The sequence below is a fragment of the Pristis pectinata genome, chromosome 14 (assembly GCF_009764475.1).
Source record: "Pristis pectinata isolate sPriPec2 chromosome 14, sPriPec2.1.pri, whole genome shotgun sequence".
Classification (NCBI taxonomy): Eukaryota; Metazoa; Chordata; class Chondrichthyes; order Rhinopristiformes; family Pristidae; genus Pristis; species Pristis pectinata.
The window spans coordinates 36,936,306-36,963,909 of record NC_067418.1 but is presented as its reverse complement, the minus strand read 5'-3'; the positions used below and the strand labels follow the sequence as shown (position 1 = coordinate 36,963,909).

The following is a 27,604-nucleotide window of genomic DNA, read 5'->3' as shown; positions in this document are numbered from 1 at the left end:
AGCTTCACACAGCACAGTGGCTGTAATATGTCATACTACACAGACAGGCATGGGAGTAAAACGCTCCACAGATTATTGATATTGATGTGACAAATGGTCACACAGAAGTTGGATGTTTAGGAAATAATCAATCTTGTGGTTCATGTAAAGCTCAAGGGAAGCCAGTGGAAGCTTGGGAATTTGAATTCAATTAATGAAATATATCTGAAATAAAAAGCCTGTGACTATGAAGCCAATAATTTGTTTTAAATCCTGTCTAGTTCGAGATTGTAATTTAGAGAAAGAAATACTTAGAAGAGGAAATGCACTCTCCTTTGCTGGTCTGGTGCATGGGACTTTAGCCCCATAAGAATATAGTTATGTTTTACCTTTCCTCTGAAATGCAATTTACTGAGTAGAAATAAATGTCTAAAATGAACAATAATAAAAATAAAACTGGATGGACCACCTGATGCCACCTAATTAAGTAATCCTTTATGTCAAACACTGGTTAGATAAAGCAGAGAGAGAAGCAAAAACAGTGTATTCTGGTTTCAGGATCTTGATGTCCATCACCAAAAAAGGCACAAATGCAGACCAAGACGGCCAAATCTTGAAAGGCATGGTTGCCAGTTTGAATCAACGAGGAAAAGAATCTACATGTAATCCTCAATAATTGCCTGTAACAGATGCATCTGTTCATCTCAGAAATGATGGCCACACAATGGGCGAAGTCTTCATGAAGCTGAAAGTTGGCAGACCCCAGTTTCAAGTGCAGAAGTGATTGGGACTGTCTTCTGCCTGTGTCTCCACAATCGTGGAAGTCAGTCTTATGACAATGTGAACTGTGCTTCAGAATAAGGCTCATCGCTAGCCAAGGTGCTCCAATACAGCTACAACATTGATGTACCTGACAAGCTACGTCAAAATATCCTGCTTAAAAAGAACAACTCAACCCAGGCAGTCTATCCTCAGTCATCAGCAAAGTGATTGAAGGTATTGTTGATGGTGCTGTTAAGCAACACTTATGATAAACCTATTCACTAGTGATCGAGAGGCTGATCATGGCAAACATCAACTCAAGCCTCCCAGACAACTTCGACTCACTGTACTTTGCCTGCCACCGAAACAGATCCATGGTGGACACCATCTCCCTGGCCAAACATTCATCTTCTGGAACATCTGGATAACACAGCCACCTACATCAGACTCCTACTTATTGACTGTAGCCTTCAATACCATAATTCCAAACAAACTCATCTCTAAACTCTTAGACCTAGGACTTGGCAACTCCCTCTGCAACTGGATCTTTGACTTCCTGATCAACAGGCTGCAATCAGTAAGGATAGGCAGCAACACCTCCTCCACAATTATCCTCAACACTGGTGACCCACAAATCTGCGTACTCCTCCCCTTACTTTACTCCCTATACACTCTCTACTGTGTGGCCAAATTCTGCTCTAATTCCATTTCAGATGAAACTACCATAGTGGGCCTGATCTCAAACAACAATGAGATGGAGTACAGGAAAGAGTTAGAGAGCTGAGTGGCATGGTGTCAAAACAACAACCTCTTCCTTAAAGTTAGCAAAACAAAAGAGCTGGTTTTTGACTTCAGGAAGTGGGGCAGAATACATGCCCCTGTTTGTATCAATAACGCTGAGGTGGAGAGGGTTGACAGCTTCAAGTTCTTTTTTTTTATTTGTAGCGTGGTAACAGGCCCTTCCAGCCCAAGGAGTCTGCGCCACCCATCTTAAACCCAAATTAACCTACCCGTATGTCTTTGGAATGTGGGAGGAAACCGGAGCACCCGGAGGAAACCCACGTAGACACCTAGGTGTAAATATCACCAACAATTTGTCCTGGTCCAGCCACATGGATGCTATGGCCAAAAAAGCAGACCAGCGCCTCTACTTCCTCAGAAGGCTAAGGAAATTTGGTATGTCCTCGATGACCCTCACTAATTTTTATAGATACATCATAGAAAGCATCCTATCTGGATTGGTATGGCAGCTGCTCTGCCCTAGACTTCAAGAAATTGCACAGTTGTGAAAGTAGCCCAGTCTATCACAACAACCAGTCTCCCCTCCATTGACTCTGACTACACTTCCCGCTGCTTTGGGAAAGCAGCCAGCATATTCAAGGACTCCTCCCAGCCCAGTCATGCTCTCTCCCTGCTCCTCCCCTGCCCCACTGGGCAGAAGATTGAGAAGCTTGAGAACAAGTACCACCAGCTTCTATCCTGCTTTTACCAGACTCTTGAATAGCCCTCTTATATGATAAAAGATGAATTCTTGATCTCTCAGTCTACCTCGTCATGGCCCTTGCGATTTATCTGTCTATCTGCACTTCTTCCCGTTTTGATTTTTTTTTAAATTAATGATCTACACAGAACGCAATCACAGGATATCAAAGTCCACAAACAGATGGATTAAGAGGAGGATGAAGCAACTCAGCTCCTTAAGCCTGCTCAACCACTTAATAAGATCACAGCTGATCAACTGTCAATTCAGCATTCCCATTCATTCACCATAGCCTTTCATCCCCTGAGCATGTGCAATACAGAGAATCCTCCAACAAAGACTGGTATGAATCTCAATGCCACAGCTAGAACAATGAAAAATTTATGCTTTAGTTTGTAAAATCAGATTACGCCTTAAGAAATACATTCGGGTTTGGGCACTGTGACTTTAAAGACATACCAGATAGGATAGTGCAGATTCATCAAAATTACACCAGGGCTCACAGGGTTAAATCAAGAGGACAAATTGTATAAATCTAATTTGTATTGTAATATTGAACTTAGTTGGATGTAGGGCGATCTCACCAACTGTTTGAAATAATAAAGGCATTTGTTAAGTTAAAACAATAATCTACTGAGAACAAGAAGACGTAATCCTAAAACAGGCCGTTTCATTTTCCCCAGAAGAAATTAGCAACTTCCCCATAAAAGGTTTTATATATCAGATGAATTGAATATTTTAAGAGTAAGACTGTGAGGAATTAACCCAACAGCAAGCACACCACTGATTTTGCATACTGAAACATACTGAGGGAACAGTGATAGGCTGTGCAAGTCTACTGAATAATAACACAAAAGATAAATGTTAATGAGTTCAGCTGAGATACAAATCTGACTATTTGAATTGAGACTTACCCTAACCATTCCTGATACAATCAGATGAATCCCTCGTGGATGTTCTCCTTGGTGCACAACAATATCTCCATAATCGAAGTAAAGCAGTTTTGCTCTGTACTAGAGGAAGGAAAATAAGTAAAATTAAATTTCAAATGTACAGTACTCAAAAAACAACCATAATTAAAGTTATATCCAGTCCATACATAAATCTAATGAACAGTGAACTTACATCTTATGTTTATGCAGTCACTGATATACCAAACCAGACTTATCTTCTTTATTCTATCTCATCCTACCAAGAGTTCCACAACCGCATCAGGAAATCAGAGTGTCCCATCTTTGCTCTGCTACAACACAATTGTAGTAGACTTTCTCAGGCTTTGGAATGACCTTTAGGAGTAGCTGGAGCAATGACTACCTCCCTTTCAGAGCAGGCAGTATTCCAGTACTTTAAGCTGGTGCTAATCATTCAAAAACTGTACCCCATGAATACACACTATTGCAAAGAAAATTTAATTTGCTTTGGCTCAATACTACAATCACAATAACAAGGAAGGAGCACACATTTTGTGTAACCTGCATTGTGATAAATTGGTGTGGCTTAAGTGTGCAAATTATTTCTCCCCTATATTATTAACTCACATTTAGGATGATAACATGGGGAACATTTCTATTAGTAATCATCTATTTCTGCATAGTTGTAGAACATGCACAAGTCGGCTGGTCTGAGAGTCAGTGAAATGATTAACAGGTGATCTCAAGGAACGCAAAGTCCTCTAAGCACTGATAGGTGTTTATGTCGAGCCTTGCTGGAAAAATAGTCCTACTGCTCCAATTCATGCAATCAAAGCTGATTAGCTATGGATGCCATTGCGTAGCAACTGCCTTTGGTCAGAAGCTTTCAATGTGTGCATTATGTTTTCCCTGATGGACAATACAACTTGGTATTCCTCAAGCCCTGAGCAATGCTGATTACATCATAAATTTTTTACTCATCTCTAGAACTTCATGGAATAACCATCGAAATGTTACTTTTAAACAATGCTTTATTGACCAGCCAGGATCTGTATAAAGCCCTGCACCATGAGGCACCTAGAAGGGACCGAAAACTCTTCTTCAAAAACAGAAAGCAGAGAAAACTACCAGCGACTAAGCCGAGGCAACAATATGTTAGCCTTGCACTTTGAAACGTGTCTCCTCTACTGATTGCAAATACATCTTTACGAAACCTCATTTTACCTCTACACGTAGAAGGGGAATTCTCAGGAGTTTCCTGTAACAGTGCACACTACACAAACATGGTCACCTCTACATGTCCAGTTTTATAAACATGCATTACTTAAGTGATAAAAGTGACCCACACCAATATCATTATCCCATTGTTCCAAGACTTCCATGTTGCCCTGCTGCATATTTCATTCAAATGAAACTACACAAACAGACTTGCAAACACCCTTTGGGTAGCTTTAAATTTTGGTTTGCTCCATACTACATCCACATAATGCCCCAACTGGGTGTGAAGCCGAGCTGGGAGAAGACTGCTCCCTTCAGTGTGCGCAATACAGATCGCCGTTGTAGACACCACAGGAAATGTTGGAAAGGTACGGTTCTATCACTGAGAGGGGGGGGAATAAAGGATTTCAAAGCAAAGATCCTCATGGATGCAAAAGCCACTCCAATCTTCCATACACCCCAACCTGTGTTCTCTGCCTTGAAGGAAGTGGTTTAAAATGAACTGCATCATCTGGGGTAATATGGTATCATGTTGTGCATTGTGAGGTGTAACTGGGCAGCTCCCATCTGTAGTTATACTAAAGCAAGACAGGGCTGTGAGGCTTTCTGGCTACCACAAGATCATGGTAAATCACTGATTAAGAGATGAGACATATCCATTACCAATGCTGATGATTTATTTGCTGCTTTGGCTGGTGGAAAGTTCTTCAGTAAACTGGATTTATTCATCGTCAGAGTTGAATCAGAGCCAGATGTCTACCTGACCATTAACAACCAGGAAGGGCTGCACATAGATCAGCAACTAAGTTTCAACAGTACCAGCGATTTTTCCAGCATACCATGAAACATATTTTGCAGTGGCTCGACCTGTCATGATCATGGCCAGGATTAATGTTTAGGGCCTAAACCTGACTCAGCTCAAGGTATTAATGCGCCAGCACCAACCAGTGTGGTAAAGCTCAAACCATTGTTGGGTTGTTGAATTATTATGGCCATTTCTTTGCCAACATGGCTACAGCTACTTTGAATTATTGCAAGCTGAGGCCCGATGGCTTTGGTCTTTATGGCATGAAGATGCACTTCAGCAGTACAAGTACCAACTTTTACATTGTAAGTGGCTAGCACACGACAATTCAGCTAAGCTTCTGAGACTTGCTTGTGATGCATCCCCATATGGAGTATGTGCATCATCTTATATGTAATACCTTCAGTTGTAGGACATCCAATTGCATTCAGAACCTGACACCAAGTTTGTGAAATTATGCTCAAAATAAAAGCACTGAGCATATTCTTTGGAGTCAAAGAAATTTCACTAATATTTGTATAGCTGAAAATTCAATTTGCTCACACACTTTAAATCCTTTTGACCTCACATGGATGAAAATCAGCATATCAACAGCTCCAGCACTAAGAATGCTGAAGTGGACTTTAACCTTGTTTGCCGATATTGAGTACCTCAGGGCCGCGCAAATGCTGATATAATGTCTTAATTGAATCAGAATCGTTTATTACCACTGGTATGTTGTGAAATGTGTTGTTTTGCGGCAGCGATACAGTGCAAGACATAAAAATTACTATAATTTACAAAATAAATAAATAGTGCAAAAGGAGAATAACGAGGTAGTGTTCATGAGTTCATGGACCGTTCAGAAATCTGACGGCGGAGGGGGAAGAAGCTGTTCATGTTGAGTGTGGGTCTTTAGTCTCCTGTACCTCCTCCCCAATGGTAGTAATGTGAAGAGGGCACGTCCCGGATGGTGAATCATGCAGGAAGTGACGATTATGGAGCATTATTTCAGGTACTATATATTGGGATCTATCATCGTGATATCGGGTTGGGACAGAGACGAGGCAAATCCTGTCCTTTCAAAAGCTTTGGATTTAATCCTGATTTGCTGACACAACCCTGATGCGACACTCTGTCCTTTCTTTGAGTAAAGGATCAGCTATCCACAAATCAAGACTCTATTTTCTGGGGTTCCAGATTCATAATAGCTCCAATGTAGAGGAAACAGTTAATGGATGATCTTCATGAGTTTCACCCTGGCATTCCTTGCTTGAAGGCCTTGATCCACTGTTGCCTCCAATGGCCAGGACTGGATCAAGACAGAATTTTGTGAGTCAACATCTGCCCTGTGAGACCACCCTTTTTTTTTGCACCTTCGCATCCATTGTCCTGAGCCACTGCAACATGGGACCACATTAATGTGGACAATGTAAAGTGGATAAGCAGCATTTTCTGGTTGATTGACATCCACTAGAAATGGCTGGATGTGCTTCCCAAACAACTGATCACCACTGCAGGGCTGCCCATCTTCCAAGGCATTTCATTACATCTTATGAATTACAAAGGCAGTGTGTATCAGGCAATGGTGCTCAGTTGATTGTACATGACTTGAATTTTTCATGAAACTGATTGGGATCTGCCCCATTTTGTCACCACCATATCATTCTACAGCTAACAGTGCAGATGAGGGGGCTTCAAGGAGGCCTGGACAAAACAGGATTCGCTGTCTATTCTTTTTTCCTGAAAGTTGTCTCAATTCTTATTTGCGTACCGAACATACCTCACACAGTGACCTAAAGGACACCTGCTGAGTTATTTTTAAAATATCAACTTTGCACTCAGCTGGCATTGTTCAAGCCTGTTTCCAAACATCAACTGCAGCAACTGGAAGTTCATAATAAGTTGACCAGGCTTGTCCAGACATTCCAACCTATGGAGAGGGTGTTGGGGATTCAGACATTCAAAGTGCCTGAAGATTTCTGGAGAGGTTGTCAAGCATAAGGGACCTTTGACTTACAAGGAATGTGGAAACTAAACGTGTTTATGCGGACTACCTCTTAACTTCACTATTTTCAAAATTGCTTGCAGATATTCTTCCAGGTCAAGTCCATGAAGACTTTGCTCCTCCTTATGAGATTGCATCATAACCTATTCCACATGCTAATGATTGTTTGGCTTCACCAGCACTTATTACTCTAAGATACCCCATACAGTAAAAGAAGGTGCAGGGGAGAACTGATCATCTAATTAAACATATCCACCTGTGTTTTGTTAAATGGATAACAAATTGTAAGAGTGGGCAGAATAATTTCCTGAACTTGTTCTGTGGTTGAACAATCCATTTTAGCCCAGAAGTTAATAACTGTTATAATCAGAGTTGATAAGGTAGTTATAAACTATATACAGAGTGCACAGAAACTGGGTCAATCCACAATAATTTGCAAGGCTTTCACAATTTGCCCTGACAGTTGTGAATAAATGCTCTATTGTGATCAAAATATCTGTTATGGGTTCTTCTTCTGATGACAGATTTATTTTCTTTTTATTTATCTTCATGTTTGGCAGGGATTCTGCCTTGTTTGACATCTTCAGTGATTTGTATGATATTGAAAAAATATTTAAAGAAAGCACCAATAAATAAATACCTTAATGAACTCAATCTGCTTCTCTGCATTCTGCAGCCAGGGCAAATTTTTTAGCAGCTCTTCAGCAGTTGGAGGTTGTATGGAAGGAGGGAATTTCAGAAGACGCATCATCTTTACTTCAATCATCTATTTCCCAAAAATAGCAAGTAATAAAAACTTAGTCCAAAGCTAATGTAGAATGGTACCAATATACATGTTCAGTAAAACTTTACTATATTGCATGCATGATGAACGTGGGATACAGGGTGCTGGGGGGGGGGGGGGGTTGGGGGGGCAAGGGATTGGGTGCTTGTTAGTGAAATGTACCAGTTAGTTAAGAGTTAAGTATGTTTTCAATTAATAATACTAAAGGTTAGAGAATAAGGGAACTGTTATACAGCATTCACTAATGAGTTGACAATCATTACTGAGCAGGCAAACAAAAAGACATAAGTAACGTGCAGTGGCAGAGGATGCCTGGGAGCTCCCTCAGTGCTGCCCTGATATCAGCCAGGGCGCTCCCATGGGCCAGGGAACTCCATTGGCAGTACCCCGATATCAGTCCAAGTGACCCATCTGCAGTGCAGGTTGCTGGAGAACGGCAGTTCGTGAAGTGCTGGATGAGTGTTTTCTTTCTGTATTGCTGTTGTTTAAGTACCCGTGTGTTACCTCAGTCATAAAACTTAGTGCAATTGTTGTACTTCTGTGGTGGCTGGTTGTTCAGTAATTCAGTATCAAAATCACACTTTGCACTCTTACAGTAATTGACTAGTCAACAGCATAAATTGTAGCCCTGGTTTTGTGTCACTAGTGTATTTGTTTACAGTGTAATATATTTGGTGTTAATTCAAATTAATTGGCATGATTCTCCCACAGTTAAAACTTACAATTATGAAGCGTTTATTACTATTGGATTTCAGAACATACAGTTACTTGGGAACATGGTAGTTAAATTATTGGATCATTAATCCAGAGATCTGGAATAATGATCCAGAGATAAGAGCTCTAAAACCCAGTTGGGAAATTAAAATCCCAGTAATCAAATAAGTCCTGAATTAAAATGTTGTATCAGTAATGGTGCCCAAGAAACTCCCAGATTGTTATAAAAATCCAAGTGATTCCTTCATTCAAGGAAATATGTCCTCTGTCCCTAGTTTAGTCTATATGCGAACAACAAATGACTTGGCAAGTACACTGGTGAAGAAAAACAGTAGGATAAAACTGGATGATCCACAAATCAAACTGAGCACCAGATTTACCGAAGTTATATCCCATCCACATGTCTTTGAAAACATCTTCTTACTAATAGTTGAGAGAGCTGTACAAGACTTTTCAAGTAATTGCCTATGAAAATGATAGCAGGGAGAGGGGGAGCCCTTCTGATAAGGCAGGTTTTACTGCAGCAGGGCTGAACAGGCTCCATTGGGAGGTCAAAAATGTGAGAAAGAAACCTTCATGAGTTCGGTGGACTGGTAATTCAATTATGTTAATTGATTATTAAGAGTGAGCAATTGCGGATCTGGCATTTTAATCCAGGGAAGACACTGAAATTTCTCTTTGAAACAATGAATGGATGCTGAGAAGTTTGCAATGTAAACTCACAATCCTCCTCAACTACTCTCCCGAGTGGATCTACAAAATATTTACTTCAGTTGTGCTGGTTCTTTCCATAGCTAATTTTGAGACTGTTTCCAGGGTATTGTCTACTAATTATTAGGGCACAGAAGGCAGCTATTCAGCCTACAGAGTCTGTGCTGGCTCCCACCGGTGGAATGTCATCAGTCCCATCACTTCCTTATTTTCTTGTACTTCTGTAATGTCTTCTCTCTCGCATGCTGATTAACTCTCCCTTAATTCTTTTGCCACTTACCTAAACTGAGGGGTAAATTACAGGAGCCAATTAACCTACTGGCATGGCTTTGGGAAGAAACCAGTAGAAACCCAAACATTCATGGAGAGATCATGCAAACTCCACAGAGATAGCACTTGAGATCAGGATCAAACCGAGGCCCCAGGAACAGTGAAGGAGCAACAATAACTGCTGAAGCTCTATGCCATCCAGCTTAAAGTCATTGCCCATTATTTACAGTTTTGGACCTGCCAATTTATTTCCCCAATTGTGCACTTACATTTGAAGATGGCTGTTTTTCATGCAACAATATGATGGATTCGAGAGGAGCAGCAGGCTTGACATTCACAGGATCCTCAAGATCAGTGTCAGACTGCTGTGGCCCACTTACAGCTGTACAAAAGAGATGAACTCTTCACAGCTTGCAAGAGATCATACCATGCTGGTCAGAGGCAGAGGCGCAGTTTCTAAATATGTCAGAACAACAATATCTCAGGATGCTATCAAGCCAAATAATAGCAGACCTCTTTTGCTTTCTTAAAGAAGTCTTGTAGCCTGTTGAACTTGGTGGATATGCCCTGTTAATAACCAGTGTTGTTTTCTACTCTTCAGGATCATTCCAGGGTTCTGCTGGAGAACTTATGAAATATTTGTCAGTTGGCTATATAGAACTGTGTACAGAGAAAACCAATGTCTTGCTTGGGAGAGGGTTGGGGAAGAGGTAGAATAATAGGATGCCTAGATTTGTTGCTCTAACTCTACACCAATCTTCAACAATCACAGTGATTGTTAATACATTACAATTATGAGGGTTTCATTAATCAGAAAGGATTCCATTCTTAATGTCCAGTTTGTCTGCAATCATAGAAAGGTGAGTGCAATACACTTGATCATTTCTCCAAGGTGTGCAATATACTTAATCAGCATGATTTTTCTATCCTGTGTCATTTCACCTTAACTAATCTATTCCATCCTCCAAAGGCTGGCTCCACTGGGATAAAAAAGACAAACTGCTGAAAATCTGGTTTATGACTCCAGCACAAATGCCAACCAAAAATGCTCTGGAATGCTACAATGCCTATGTGATGCTTAAAATATCATAGAGCAATCCAATGGAATGCTGAAAATAACATGATAGAACCTGGTAGGATATAAAGAGTGGTGCTGGTCTGATACACACTCCACAACACAGCACAGCAGCTGGGGGGGAGGGGGGTGGTTAGTGTTGGAAAAAAATGCAGGGGAAGATGCAGACTCTTTGGAAAAAGGGCAGTAGGAAGAGAAAGTCATAGATATTGGAAATGCTAGAGGAGCAGCACCTGCTGGTGCATGGGATACGCTATTAAATGTGGACTTCAATTAGGTTATGTATATGACAGCAATGGAAACCCTCCCCATACTTCAGCCGCATTTACGAGCATAAATTAGTTTACCACCCACTTCACACCTCATCTATTCCCCTTTTTCTCACAGCCAGTCCATTCCCTTCCTCATTCCACACAAGTTAAAAGACCATTTTCCATTGAAAAACTGTAAACACTATAGGCCAGAGGCCAGAAAGTACAATTGAACAAATATTTTTCTGAGAGTTCAAAAAGTAGAAATTTAACTTTTTGAAACCATTGCTTACAACACTAATACCTTTACTTTTCCTCTTTCTAAATCACATCTGACCAATCAGGCAATGGGTGAGCTGCAGATTTTAGAACCTGTGAGCCCGCAAGGGCCTCTCCACAACCTGGTCCATCTGCAGCTGTGCAGGGGTGGACTGCAAATGGGATACTAGGCAGCCTGTGGCATTCTTAGTGGAAGGAGAGAAGATAATCTGAGATGTTAGTCTGATCAGAGCCCCATTTTCATGTTCCCTATCACCACTAGCCTTCTTGAGACCTTTCCATACTTCCCTTCAAGCAATGAACCAGTGAGCACACTTCTGCAGGTCAGTGATGTGCTGAATAACCAGACGGGGATATGTTTTCTTTTACAAGGTAGCTTTTAGAATGCCATCTGAAAGCAAGAATGTTTACAGCTTTGGAAATCAATATGCTCAATTGTCATTTGCCATTGATACCTTATTGAATGAAATGAGTGAGCTTTGTATGCAAGTAGTTTGGTTTTGAGAGATGTGTAGGTGTCAATATGTAGGTGTGAGGCCCCATTTCCCTTTAGTTGCAATCCATTTCAATATCTTGACTATTTCCAGGGCCACTTCCTTAGCAAACTTTGATAGGTGGATGGAGGATCAACGAGTGCACTCTCATCTTTGTTGGGAAGGAAAAGAAGCCAAAGAGCAAGTGTTTTGCCAGACAAAAGAGAGACTGCAGATGCCGGAAATCTGGAGCAACACACAAAATGCTGGAGGAACTTTGCGGGTCAGACAGCATATACGGAGGGAAATGGACAGTCGATGTTTCAGGTCAAGAATCTTCATCAGGACTGGAAAGAGGGGAGATAGCCAGTATAAAAAGTTGGGGGGAAAGAGGTGGAGCAAGAGCTGGCGAGTGATAGGTGGATACAGATGAGAGGGGGCTGATCGGCAGGTGAGGGAGGGAGAGAGTGGGAATGATGCAAGAAGCTGATAGGTGGAAATGACACAGGGCTACACATACAATAGGTGTCAAGGAACAACCAAATGCAACAAATGGAAGTCTGTCCATCTCCCTTTGAAATTCAACAGAATTATTATTGCTCTATGCCCCTCTTCGAAATCCTGGAGTTTGTCATTGAACAAGAACTTAACTGTAGCTGCAAGAGGAGATCTGACAGTGGGTCCTGTGTGACAAGCCTTTCAACTATTTACATGGCACTTTGGAAAAATGAAGGAAAACTTCACATTTCTGAGATGAGTACGGTTCCAACAATACTCAAAAAAAAGCAAACCATCATCAGCATCCTCTGTCAGCCAGCTACATTATGCAGACCATCTTATTCACATGCCTGACACCAGGCTTCCAAAAGAATCACTCTATTCCAGACTCTGTCATGGGAGGAGATTACCATGCAAACAGAGAAAAAAAATTCAAAAACATGCTCAAAGCATCCTCCTGGGAAAATCTGGCTCACAAATGCTCAAAAGGAGCATTTGGGATGGTATTGAGAACCTTGAGGCTATGCATCAGAAGCTTCTAGGAGCCCTGTGTGACAGAGTGTACCACCTCACTAACTACCCACCTATCAATCCCATCAGCCACCTCCTGCCACATATGTGGATGCATCTGCTATCCCCTCTCACTTTGGAAACAAATGTCTGTGCGAATGGAGCAGGAGGTTACAGATTCCCAGAACAGCTGTAGCAACTGACTGACTCCAAGTCAACCACACCTGTGACAAAGTACCAAGGATTGCTGCCTTACACTTTCATAGTGAATTCACCATTTCAGAAATATTTTTGATGATTACAGTCATCCTAAATGTGAGGGTCACCAGAGGTATGTGTGCTCTGCAATCTGCATAAAGGTATGCATGTTAATGTGTGCAACAATAAATGATTAATGCAAGTACATACTTTATTAAACCATTTTATATAAGTCAGCATGTATGTGTAAATATAGGTATAATTGGACACATAAAGATCTAATAAAAGATATTATTACATTGGTAAAATAGAAATATCTAGGATTTTAAGTATGCAATACCGTTTGTAGTTTTAATGCTTCTGCATCATCAAGAAGACCTCCAGACATTAAAGCATGGACCGTGTCCCTGGCACTGTTAAGCACAGTTCGGACTGCCTGTCTGGTCTTTACTGATATTGCTATCTCTGGATGGTCACGTTGTAGAAGACCTAAACAAACAACAAAACTATTATTTTCACATAGTTTTACAGAACTTGTAAACTATGTTTTATTTTTACATTGGATGCTTCATATTTGAAACATTATGCACAATTAAAATGTGACAGGCTAAGAAACAGAGTAGATTTTAAAAATATAGTGCAGAATATGGTGTTTTACAACTGCTGAACTAATTCCAAACCAAGTAGAACTGTAAAGTTTGATGAAACTGATTGGTAGGACAGTACTTAGAAAATAACTACAGTGTGAGAAGACATATACAGAAAGGGGTATCCTTTTATGTAACCACTTACCCACTGGAACACTAAAAATATGAGAATTATATGTACATCAGGTGTTTAATTTTATTTATAATTAATGAGAACACAACTAAGTAGATTTTTAATAAAACATTTCAAATCAGATAACTATAGAGATGAATTTGCAGAAGTTGTCAATTTCCATGTATCATTTTGCACATAGCTCAGGCATGGGGGTGAAGCAAGTTGCAGTCTGTACCAGAAATGTGGCAGATAAGTGGTCTTTTTTTTTACTAAACAGTACTGGGAAAAGTGACTTCAACATATGAACCTTACAAAAATTTCAAAATTGGCACAAGTGAAGATGAAGTTTTCCATCCTACATCTTTTGCCGGTTTACTGCAAAGCTGCAATATCACTCATGCAGTGCCTGAATATATCAGGCTTGCTCGTAACTTTATTTCCTTGGCTGCAAGGGGAAAATTGTTGAATCTGTAATATCCTTTGCTATGTATACGAGGTAGTACTTAGTGGACTTCTGTTATTTACTGCTGTCTTCTGTACATTTTAAGAAGTGGCTTGACAATACTAATTACCTATATATTGAAATAATTATAGTCAAGATGTGCAATAAATTTGACAATCTTGTGCTTGTCATTATTTCTATACAGTGCAAGGATCTAAAATGTACATACATCTGTTTATATGTACACTTTTACACTTTATTTATATAGTGTAAATAAATATAATTATTTATATTTATTTACAATATATAAAGTGTAAAAGTGTACAAACCTTTTACACTTTATTTATATCATTCTGTGGTGACATGCAAGCATCCCAGATCTACATATACCAACTCTTTAATCTATACTTCGGAAAAAATCCATCTTCAACAAACTCCAACTCTCTGCTTATCATATTCAAATATCCCACCCTTAATTCTGTTTCCTAAATCTGAATCCTGTGCTTGATCTCAGCTCCTTGAAGGCAACCCATAGAAGATCATTCACATTACTAAAACACAGTTGAATTATCTACAAATTCTGTCAATATCTTGTCAAACACTGAGTACACATTTTGAAAGGGAATTCAGTATTTAAATGATAGCACTGAACTATAGCTGGCCTATTGTGCAATTTGGTGGTTGCCTATCAAACCTTCTTTAAAAACTTCTTAAAAAATAAATTTCATCTCAATAACTGAAAACCTTACATGTCTAATATCCAGTACTAAACAATTTTTCCCAAGGGATTCACCCAAAATGTTCAAAAACATTTTTAATTGAAGTCCACCATCTCCCCCAAAAGCTTGACACACAGGAGATGGCAGGTGCTGTAATCAGAAGCAAATAACAAACTGTTGGAAGAACTCAGTGGGACAGACAGCATCTGTGGAGGCAAAATCCTGACTTAAGGTCTTGATCCGAAATGTCGACCATCCACAGATGCCTCCACAGATGCTACCCCTCCCACTGAGTTCCTCTAGCAGCTTGTTTTTTTCTCACCCTAAAGCTTGGACATTTATGTCTTTTTATGATATGTTATGATATTTTTGTCCAAATCTGAGGCCCTGTAATCTGAAAGCAAACCATTCAACCTTCGGATCCAAAATTTGGACTTTCACAAGACAGTTTCTCAAGTTGAACAGTTTCTCTTGTGAGCAGATATTATGTTCCTTATCATTTAGCATTTATGTCTAAATATGATAATGTAACTCAAGTCGCCATCACAATGAAACCCCTTGCTCTATGAATTGCAATCTTACATGCGCTACTCAAAAATTCAGCACTTTAGTTAGCTATGGCCAAATATAAATCAAACAGCTGGTTTATTTTATAATAAGCAAACACAAAACTATATTGTTAATCACACAATTTAGTTTTGCTCTTAAAACAAAATGTAATAAACATGCCCTAGACTTTTTGATAAGTAAAGATAGTACCATGTTTTATCATTCCCATTTCCTATGTGAAATGAGAATCAAGGTCCTAAACAAAACACACCCGGTTCACAACAAAGAAGTTCAGGAGAGTACTGAGACGGATCCAGATACATTGTGTCAGCATGCATGCCAAGGGAAGAAGGTCATTATCCACTTCTAATAATATGGAGTACTTTCTATCTGCATGGCCATCCATACCTCTCTCTCAGAAAACTATTATGTTAATCCCTAGAATATTCTCTGAGATACAGTGGGCTTTCTGGATAGACTCTGAAAATGGACAGCAATATCAAACCATGTGTTAAAACATGATCAATAAATTCAACATAAAACAACTTTGTCAAATTTGTTAATTATAGTGATTCTATCATCATGATAGCATAAACTCCACATTTTAACAGGGAACCATTATAATAAATGAATAGTAACAGTTAAAGCTAGCCTGCACCACTTACAACAAACCTGATCCTCAATAAGGAAAAAACATTGTGGCTGTAGCAGGTGGTGCTAAACATCCTCCAAATGAAACTGACTTGGGAAAAAAATGTAGAGTGGTGCCTGATAGGAGAAAGTAGGCTCATTGTCTTCCAGGTATGATATTGGAGATCACGTGAGAGTTGTTAAAGGAGAGATGAGCTGTATCTGCAGGAGTTGGAAAACTGTCAAGATACACACTCACTAGACAATGGGTGCAGAGAACCCTAAAGGACATGGATCCTGTTCTCTAAGAAGTTCAATAATCTCATGCGCATGGTCAAGATGAGTAAGTGCACCTCCAAATGTTTTATCCTTTAATTATGATTCATTCCTGGGATATTCAAGGTTGCTGGCAATCTTTAACTGCTCTTGAGCTGAGTGGCTTAGAGGGCAACTTCAAGGGGGAATGTTAAGTCAATCACATTGGCCCAGGTTTGAAGTTTATCATAGGTCAGACTACATTATGGTGGTAAATTTTCTTTTCTAAAGGGCATAAGTGAATCAATTATTTTTATAACAATACAATAATTACATGATTGCATCATTGATATGTTCAAAATTCAGTTAATTGAATAAATCCAGAATTAAGTTTCTCAGCTACTGTTGTGGGAATTGAACTCATCTCCAGATCAAAATTCAAAATTCTGCATTATTAGTCCCTTATACTGCTCGAAAAGAAAATCTGAAATAAAAACAAACCGGTGGTAAAAGCAGATTAAATACTGTCCATGGAGATAAAAACAGAGTTAATGTTTCAGGTTGATGACCTTTCTTCAGAGCTGGTTAAATGTTAAAATGATGGATGACACAGACTAGCGTCAACTAGGAGAGGGCGCTGAAGTCTTGTTATTAACAGCTAATCTGTCTAGAGGAGGTATAAATATCAGGAGAACAAAAAAGAGACAACAAAAATCTGTTGGAACTGGCAGCAGCCGGTGAGCCCGGGACCCGGTCCTTCCACACCCTCCCCCTCAGCCCAACCCTTCCCCAACTCTCCTCACCAGATGGAATTTAAAAAAAAATCTGCTGGAACTGTGAGATACACAAGACAGCAGTTGCTGGAAATTTGAAATATAGAATACTAGAAAAGTCCAGCAGGTCAGGCAGCAAATGTAGACAGGGAAAGGCAAGAACTGGCCAAGGACTGAAAAGTTGAAAAAATGCAGATGTTGGAAATAAGGTAAACAGGAAATTCTAGCTTATCCGAACAGTAACCCTGGACTCACCATATCAGAGATAATCCCTTTGTCCTATCCATGCCTTCCTCACTCCCTTTGCAACTTAAAATCAACTTGATTTCTCTCTTTCACAGCTTTAGCAAAGGATTTTAAACCTGAAATGTTAACTTTTGTTTCTTTTTCCACAGGTGTTTCATGATCTACTGATTGTTTCCAGTATTTTCTATTTTTGCTTAGATTATCATTTTTAAAAATGCCTATTATGATTCCTGCTGTTGTTAGATTCATGCTTCGTCACACATGTTTAAAGAAGAGCTTTAGATGGATCAAAACAGTGTTACATCTGATATAATTTAATGTAAAATAAAGAATCAATCTTTTGATGAACGGTATACATACAATATTTTCTTTAATTATAAAAATACAATTTCATTGCCAAGTTTGCATTACTGCTGTTGATAAAAATATTACCTATTCCTTTTGATAAATATATTTATATATTAATTACTTCCAGTTTATGGGAGACATAATTGGTGTTCAGCCAATTCATCCTGCCCACAGAAAGATCAGAGCAGTCTGATTATATCTAGTGTTTCACATATGTAATGAGTTCAAATGGTTTCTGACCTGCTTAAGAAAATATGGTCCAAGAGCCCTATTTTCTCTATACAACCAGCTCATCTGTCCAGACTTAATGGACAAAAATAACTTAATTACAAAACTGGATGTATTTACTATGGAATGTACTAAATCTATCTTCACAGTGAAATTTCAATAGCACAACTCCATTTAGTGTTATTACCTGACTTCTATCTCAGTTCCCTTGTAGCTAATTGTTGGCTTTTAGCAATCAGTACCCTACTTCTATGAGAGATGGTTCGTGATGATTATTTTAAAAGCTGTAAAATGCACTTTCTTAGCATTACTGAACCAACTTCTGAAGTAATAGCTGAACTAAGTGGATAAAAATGTCCCAAATAGGGCAAAAAATCTGGCAGGCTGACAGTTAAATTGCAGTCTGAAAATTGAATGGTATCATGTACTTTTATCTTATTAGAGAAATCGAAGTAACAAGGCTTCAAAAGCCTCGGGCTTTGAACACCAGCTAAACAATTAAACCTTCCATGTTGGTTGTAGTTGTAGAATCACACTTTTATTAAGTATTCCCACATGTCATACATTTGAAGTAAATTAATCTGCATTCCAAAATGACGAAATTCTTTAATTTACACAGATCTTAAATATCTTAATTTTACATAGATCTTAAATATTTAAGCTAAAATAATTTCCCTTCTTTGCACATCTTCAACAAATGGATGTAACTGGGGACTTTTGCAGTAAAAAAGATTAAAGACATCAAGATACAAGAGCTTAAAATCTTCTGAATGGGTGTGCCAATTATAAACTGGGATGGAGAACTGGGTAAGTGAGCTAGTTTTCAACAAATATGTAGAAATATACAGGTAGGGAAACTGGACAGCCTCAGAAAACAGTAGGTGGATATCGTGATTCATGATTAGTCTTTGCCTGTTGCTGCTGATGTAAGCAGTACACCAGGTTCATACACTAACCTTGCATTTGAATGGCTGCTTACCTCAAAAGGGGCCCAAAATTATGAGAATGTAGCACAACTTAGAGCTAGCTTGAGCTTCTTAAAGTCTAATCACACCTTTTAAAGCTAAGATGTATTTTGGTAGCAGCAGATGTTGGCAGGCATTCTGATGCTCACAATGTGTTGAAAGACATTGACAAATGGGAGACAGCAGGCTGCTCTGCAGGCCTTGATGGAGAAGGCAGAGAAGACCAGAGATCTGGTCCATTGTTAGAAGTCAGTAGACCTTCCAGATCAACTTTCCAAAGGTAAAGATCAGTGAATGTATCTTAATATACAATGTCCTATGAAGTGTGCCACTAGCCACATGCAAGGCTTAATGTGTGCCATACTCCTATCACTTACAGATCATTATTATCAGTCCTAAAAAGTTCAAAATGACAGTGATCTTCACGGGTGATGGGCAGTGCATGCCGGGAATCTCCCCTGCAGAAGGTAACAGCTCCCTGTCACTGCTAGAAAACCTTTGCCTCCAGATGCAGAGATGGAGATAGGAGTATGGGTCCCTGTTCATTGTTCAGAATAGGGTGTACAACCTTAAGCCCTTCTCCGCTCCTCCTTTGGGGTCCTTGGACATGTCTGCCTTGCTAGTTCAGCTTATGCAGCACACTCAGCAGAATAACTTTAAGGCAGAGTAGTAACAACTGGAGAAATGGCAATGCATCCCATTCAAAGTCAGTTTATAGCAGCCTCCTCAGTATGTGGAGTCATTGGACAACCAGGGCAAGCCATTCGGTTTTGTCATTATGGCTAAGTCAAAACAGAAAAATAAAACTAGATGGACAACCTGATATCAACTGGGCACTGAAGTTACTTGGTGGACCTTGTAAACACCTGAGGACTAGTGTCTAAACAGGGAGAGCTGTTAGACAAGCAGTAGCTTACCATCGTCATAGACAGAATCATTTATTACAATCAGTCAGTCTCCTCCATCATAAAAGGTGGATACAACATGTTCCACCAACAGAACAGATCCACCAGAGGTGGGAGTACAATGGAAAGTGACAGCCTTGGGAGTTCTCAATATTGATTTGGACCTCAAGAAGTCTCCAGGCATCAGAACCTCTGCCTGATTATCACTTCTTACAGATGATAAACTCATCCATGTTGAACAACACTTTAAAGAAGCACTAAAAGTAGCAAAGGCACAAAATGTAGTCTAGGTGAGGGACTTCAATGAACATCACTAAATGTGGCTTGTTAGTATCGCTAATGGCCAGGACAATAGCTGCCGGTTGGGATCTGCGGCAGGTAGTGAGTGAACCACACGAGGCATACACTGCCTTAATCCATCCTTACCAAATGTTCTGTGACAGATGCAACTGTCCATGGCAGCATTAGTGCAAGTGTCCACTACACAACTCTCATTGAGACAAAGACTAAGTCCCATCTTCATGCTGAGGACTCTATCCAACATATTATGTGGCATTAAGTTGCCCCAAATGGGAGAGACTCATAACAGATCTCGCAGCTCAAAATTGAGCATCAATGAGATGCTGTGGACAAGCAGCAGCAACAAAAATATGAATTGCTATTAACCGCAACTTCATGATCTGCCACATCACTCACTCTACAATCAAGCAAGGGGATTAACCACAGTTCAGTAAGGAGACAGAAGAGCACACTGGAACAGCAGCAGGTATCAACCTGGTGCTCCATGCAGGCTAAACAGCAAAAACAGCATGCAATAAACAGAGCTGTGATCCTCTAAGCAACAGATCAAAATTCTGTAAACCTGCCAGATCTATGAGTAGTGATAGGCAATCAACAGCTAATGGGAGGAGGATGCTGCCAGAATATCCCCATGGCCAATGATGTTGGGAACCAACACGAGTGCTAAAGATAAGTCCCCCAGACCAGTGCAACAGCACCACCTAAACTTGCAGCCTCTACCACAAAAGGAGGACAAGAGAAGCAAACACACAGGAACACCACCACCTGCAAGCTTCCATCCAGTCGTACACTATACTGACTTGAAAATACATTGTTATTCCTTCATTATCACTAGATATGGATCCTGAAATACCTATTGCGGGAATGCCTTCACCAGAAGGACTGCAGTGGTCAAGATGGTGACTCACTATCACCTTCTCAAGGACAATTTGACATGCTAGCCTTATGCTATCCTGAAAAATGAATTTTAAAAATGTAAAGAAAGTGCATGCAAGATGGCTATGCATATCCATAACTTGCTTATTATGACACAGGATGCTATTCAGCTCATAGGGTCCATGCTACCTCCCTACAGAGCAATCCCAATAGTCCCATTCTCTGCCTTATTTCCTAATAATCCTGCCACATCGTGTCCATTAACTGCCCTTTGATTCCTTTGCCACTTACCTATGCTAAGGGGTAATTTGGTGGTCATTTAAGAAGAGCATGTCTTAAAGGTGAGGGAGGAAAACTCAGGAAAACCCACAAGGTCACAAAAAGAACATTCCAACTCCACGGAGACAGCACCTAAAGTCAGGATCAAGCTCAAGTCACTGGAGCTATGAAGTAAACGCCACTAACTACTGTGCCACTCTGGCAGCCACAATGTATCAATTGCCTTCTGGAGGGAAGACACATTCTTACATATAACAGTGCATCATTGAAATCTGTGTTTAATGGGTTTATCAGTGTGTCTAAATCGGTTGACGCAAATCATCAAAGCTGGACCCTGCATACAAGTCCTCCACCCTATTCTTTGTCTCAAGTACCTGGTGCTAATATATCAAACAGGCCTTTTTCTTCTTCATCATCCTTCTCTATAGGTTTGAATTACAAAGGTAACTAGGCATTATTATCCCCAGAGTATGTATATCAGGCAACAGCAAGAGAAAATAAAACCAAGGCAACCTTGTTTATTTATCGGTCCATGAACAATAATGCACAACTACTCCCAACCACCTGTACACAATGCATTTTTTCCATAGATGTTGTGCCAACTATTACCATTTATCTTAGCAATCATCATGATTGCACATTCTTACTGATCAGAAATGAGCTTTTTGGGCAAAGCTGAAATAATCCAATGTTTCCAACAGGAAGCATTGCCAACGTTGTGGAGAACCACAATGTCAATTATTTCTCAAAATACACCATGAGGTAAATGCTGTCCCATTCCAAAATGCTCAATCATGAAATTCTCTCTACTGTGACTAGTATGTCCATCATAAATCTGTTTCATCCCAAAACTTCTTCTCTGCAACATACCTGACAAGGAACAAGCCTACCTTCTTAATTCTCCCAATTCTGTATGCAAAATGCAGGCCAGATTAGAACTATTCTATCTATTTTTATCTTACATCTTTACTGTGTATGACTAACAATTCTTCAGCAACATCCATTCTGTTAAATTGATGTGTTCAAATAAGAAATATTCTACAGCCTAATCTATTACTCTTTCTAGGTCCTTCCCATGCTTGTAAAATATGTCTGTAGGATATTTTCTAATTGGGTATGACTGTCTCACGATAGAAGTGATCATGTCTCTTTTTATTGGTAAATGAAATGACCTACAACAATTAGTACCACATTTGAAAATAGCAACTGCTTGCCTGCTTGCTGATATTTATCCTACCACATGGGGAAGGGGGAGTGGGAGTGTTGGAAGAGCAAGGTGGGATGCAACTGGGTCAGACATACATGCCTGAGCCTGTGCCAATTCTCCTGCAGTTCAGCAGTCCTTCAGCTATATGAACAGTGAGAAAGCTGAAACCTTGCAAGGAGCTTTCCTCAATCTAGTACCCTAGATTGAATCTATATTCCCCACCCTAGAATCTGTCTTAATAAACACAGCCAACATAGAAAATGCAAAACTCACAACATTCGATCAGGTGAACATGGAAGCGGGAGGCTGTGCTGTGGCCTGCAGCTCAGTGAAGCACTTATATGGGGATACACACCTCTTGGCAGTTGATTCATTCACATTTACAATCAATTCCTATTCCACCAATTCCCAGGTTTACTTGCGGTTTCCCACTCATGCTCAATGCTTCGCCAAGTTCTAACTCTCATCTCAACTTTGATAAAAATCCCCTAGTGCATGTTGGTATACTGGAACCAGATGCAGCAATAAATCAAGGCTGCTGTCAAGAGTTAACACCATAGCTTGAGATATCAACATAGAAGACCACAAATGAAAAGAATTGCCTTGAAATTTTCACCTGCGACCAAGAATTAGCCCCCACTCCATCCCCATCCAATCGCTTGCATTACAACAGTGTACTAAAATAAACTCAAGACATAAATTCCAATTTCATTAATTCTGTGAGAATGGTGAAAAGAAATTATTTTAAATAAAGTGACGTAATATATTATCTGACATGCCATAGTTGTACAGTATATGGTATGTTGTGCCTTACTGAAAATGTGAGATGAATGAAAATGAATAAGAATAGGATATTCACCCTGAGCATTAGTAAAGCCTCTGACGTCTCCCTGCCCCATTTTTTCTACGGCCTCCAATCATGGAAGGAATAGGGCAGGCTTCTGAAATTGAGAGACGGTCCACTATTTTTCCCTTCACATTCTGCCTTGGTTCCTGTACCTAATGTAATGCATTTTCCTGTAAGAAAATACAAAATGTACAGATATTGGAATTCCAGTAAATGCCACCAAAGGGCTGTCTATATCCCAAACTGTGTATGTCCATGAAATGGCCTGTGTTGTCAGCATAATTTGGGAACAAAGCATGTAACATTTATATATTTCATTAGAAGTGTATTTGAGATCCAGGTACAAAGAATTCTATGCACTAATATGGGCATATGTACATCAGTGGGAGCTAAAAAATTTGAGCATTTTTCATATTGCCTAAATAAGGTTGTACCCCACTGAGAATTAAATGTATTCAGGCATACATCCCACAGCCATAAACTCTGAAGAGGTACATTCTGGATAGTAGGAATTTTATTGAGGCATGAAAACTCATCTGCTAAGATGAAACCCAATTTCTTGTAGTAATATAGCACAGTAAGTGCACTGGAAAAGGAATCAGAAGATTGTAAGCTACAATTTCACCAGAAATCATGATGCTGAATTTTACTAATTCAGATTGCCAGATTTATAATTGTAAACCTGTAAAATTTTCATGCACAATCCAGAAGTTTAAATTGGTAAATTCAATTGGTAAATTGGTTTGTTATTGTCACATCTACCAAGGTACCATGAAAAACTTGTCTTGCATAACTGTCCATACAGACCAATTCATTACAACAATGCATTGAGATAGTACAAGGTAAAATAATACAGAATGCCAAGTAAAGTGTCACAGCTACAGAGAAAGTGCAGTGCAGGTGGACAATAAGGCACAAGATTATAACGAGGTAGATTGTGAGGTCAAGAGTCCATTTTATCGTACTAGAGAACCATTCAATAGTCTTATAACAGCGGGATAGAAGCTGTCCTTGAGCCCGGAGGTACGTGATTTCAGGTTTTTGTACGTTCTGCCTGATGGGAGAGGGGAGAAGAGAGGATATCCTGGGTGGGTGGGGTCTTTGATTATGCTGGCTGCTTTACCAAGGCAGTGAGAAGCGTAGACAGAGTCTATGGAGGGGAGTCTGGTTTCCATGATGTGCTGAGCTGTGTCCACAACTCTCTGCAGTTTCTTGCAGTCTTGGGCAAAGCAGTTGCCATACCAAGCCATGATGCATCCAGATAGTATGCTTTCTATGATGCATCGATAAAAATTGGTGAGGATTGAAGGGGATATGCCAAATTTCTTTAGCCTCCTGAGGAAGTAGAAGCACTGGTGAGCTTTCTTGGCCCTGGCATCTATGTGGATGGACCAGGACAGACTATTGGTGATGTTTACTCCTAGGAACTTGAAACTCTCAACCATCTCGACCTCAGCACCGTTGATGTAAACAGGAACATGTGCACTACCCCCTTTCCTGAAGTCAATGAGCAGGTCTTTTATTTTGCTGACATTGAGGGAAAGGTTGTTGTCATGACACCACATCACTAAGCTCTCTATCTCCTTCCTGCACTCCGACTCATCATTATTTGAGATGGTATCTTTGCAGACTTGTAGGTGGAGTTAGAGCAGAATCTGGCCACGCAGTCGTGAGTGTATAGGGAGTCGAGAACAGGGCTGAGGACACAGCCCTGTAGGGTACCAATGTTGAGAGTAATCATGGCAGTGCTACTGCCTATGCTTGCTGATTGCACTCTGTTGGTCAGGAAGTCAAGGATCCAGTTGCAAAGGTAGGTGTTGAGTCCCAGATCTCGGAGTTTGGAGACGAATTTGGTTGGATTTATCGTACTGAAGGCAGAGGTGTAGTCAACATACAATAGTCTAACATAGGTGTATTTACTGTCCAGACGCTCCAGAGATGAGTGTAGGGCTAGGGAGATGGCGTTTACCATAGACCTGTTTCGGCGGTAGGCGAACTGCAGTGGGTCAAGGTTTTCTGGGAGGCTGGAGTTAATGTGTGCCATGACCAGCCTCTCAAAGCACTTCATGATGGTGGATGTCAGAGTCACCGGGTGGTAGTCATTAAGGCACGTTACCTGTTTTTTCTTAGTACCAGGATGATAGTGGTTTTCTTAAAGCAGATGGAAACTCAGATTAAAGCAGGGAAAGGTTGAAAATGTCTGCAAATACCCCCGCCAGCTAATCTGTGCAGGATCTAAGAAAACAGCCAGGGACACCATCCGGGCCAGTTGCTTTCTGCGGGTTCACTCTCTGGAAGACTGATCACCTTCTTTATCAATGATTCCATTGTTTTATATTTTTCTGCACAAATATTTCATTCACAGGGCCCTAGAAAATGACACTTCCACTTTCCACATATCTGTTTTCAATCTTTCTCCTTTATTCAAGAAACATAAAAGTGTTCCTCTTGGCCTTTCCTTCCAACCCACTAGCACATCATCCTAAGGGACCAGGAGTCCAACGATATGTACATTGTTCCTTTCACATTACTGCTTTCTTGTTCCACTTCCTCTGCTATTTCTACCATTCCTATCTTCCTTCCCACTATGTCACCTAATTCCAATTTTATTCAACACTATCACCAGGAGGTCTTTTGTCCTCATCATAGCATGTCATTTACTAAGTATATTTAAGGCCTTAATAGAATTCTGAGGGCGAAGGAGAGCCAAGGAACCCAGAGGTTGGATAGGAAAACAGAGTAAAGGCCAGAAATTAAACAGCCATGATCTTAGAACAGGTTCAAGGGTCAGAATAGTCCAATCCGTTTCCTGCTTCTGATGTTCTTGGATTCCGTCTTCTCCACAATAATATATTCTGCTTCAGTTGCCACTCCCTTTTACTTCCCCCACTATCAAAGCTTTCTCCTCAGATTTCAGTTTAATTTATTGCCCTATACACCAAGATTCAATGAAATTCCTTGCTCGCATGACGCTTATGAATGAACAGCATACATGGTAAATAATAAATACAACGTATGCAGAACCGTAGAATGGTGCAAAGATTGTAGTGCAATCCAAAGTAGTGCAAAAAGAAAAAAAATGCCCAAGTGACACATTTGGCACTTTTTGTTTCTATCTTGATCTTCTAGCATTTCTTCACATCTCATACCCTTTTCCCTCTTGATCCACTTCCAATTATGCTCACTTCAACAATCAAGCTCCAGAATCCTTGGGCACTTTATTGATTTCCAAGTACTGTGTTGAGAGTTTTTTTTTACTTTATAAAGTAGTCATGACATTGAGCAACTATGAAGCCAGAGTATGAGTACTTTACAGAAATCAAAGGGCAAATTTCCAAATTCAATGCAACAACTGTTAAGAGAGACAGAGAAGGTAGGTAACGGCAATGAGTGTTAAAATAATCAACAGTGGAACTGCAAAAGGTCTGAAGAATGAAGAGTGCGAGGATGAAACAGCAGGTAACTGGGTAAATGTCAACAAAAGGAAGCACAACATGTTGAAAAGATTGGGGCCAAACTTACATTTTTGCATCCTCTTTATGGGATTTAGCCTCATTTTTATGTACTACCTTCATCACTTTTCTGTGATCTTTGTAGGCCCTCTGTTTTTTGGCAGAATTGGAAAATATGTTTCGCAACTGGCTAAAAATCACAGCAGGCAGCCCACAGTGGAAGGTAAGAGTGAAATAGATTAATTTTGAAGGCAGGGTGAGTGAAGAGGTAAACTAAGTAGGAAATGGGTTAAGACAACAATTAAAATAATTGAGGAGAGGAAGTTATGTTGGGAAAAAAAGGGCTGCAAAAGCAATTGAGAAGGGCCTTCTGCTTTCTGCAATTCCACCCTATTGGTTTCTTTCACCTTCACACAACACTTCACCACACATGGTACTTGAACATTGTAACCTTTCATTCAGCTCAGCAAACATTTAGTTCACAAATTCAAGTTGCACTCTGAAGAGCATTAGCTGTTACTGTTCAATTCCTAACTGTCATCTGAATCTTTACACTTCAACTTACCTCTAGGTCCTTCCAGCTCTCTCACTCGTCAAATGGAAGAAGGATAATTGAAAAAGATAATAATGTCTTGTTCCATTTCTATCTCAGTCCTAGTTTCCTATACTCAATAATTCCAATGCTCTCCTGGTCTGCTACCCATCCACCACCCTCCATAAATTTCAGATCATCTGCTGAGATATCACCTCTGCCCTTGTTGCTCTGCATTGGCTCTTGATCTCGCAATGTCTTAAATTTTGAGTTTCATCCTTAGGTTTAAGTCTGTTGATCAATTCAATTCAATTCAATCTATGATGATAATATCCTCCATTCCTCTCTTTTGTATCCCTTCCTTCCCTTCACTAATGACAGCTT

At 39.9% G+C, this 27,604-nt stretch overlaps 1 protein-coding gene across 1 annotated transcript in view; it reads right to left on the bottom strand.

The window, feature by feature from the left end:
* Positions 1-2,573: 2,573 nt before the first annotated feature.
* Positions 2,574-27,604, bottom strand: part of LOC127577987 (sodium/hydrogen exchanger 10-like) — a 160,533-nt gene continuing 135,502 nt past the window's right edge. The window contains exons 18-21 of the mRNA XM_052029694.1: positions 13,246-13,394; positions 7,783-7,908; positions 3,136-3,234; positions 2,574-2,585 (exon numbers count right to left, since the gene is read on the bottom strand). Of these exons, the coding sequence (XP_051885654.1) occupies positions 2,574-2,585; positions 3,136-3,234; positions 7,783-7,908; positions 13,246-13,394 (386 nt within the window). The remainder of the gene's footprint in view (positions 2,586-3,135; positions 3,235-7,782; positions 7,909-13,245; positions 13,395-27,604) is intronic.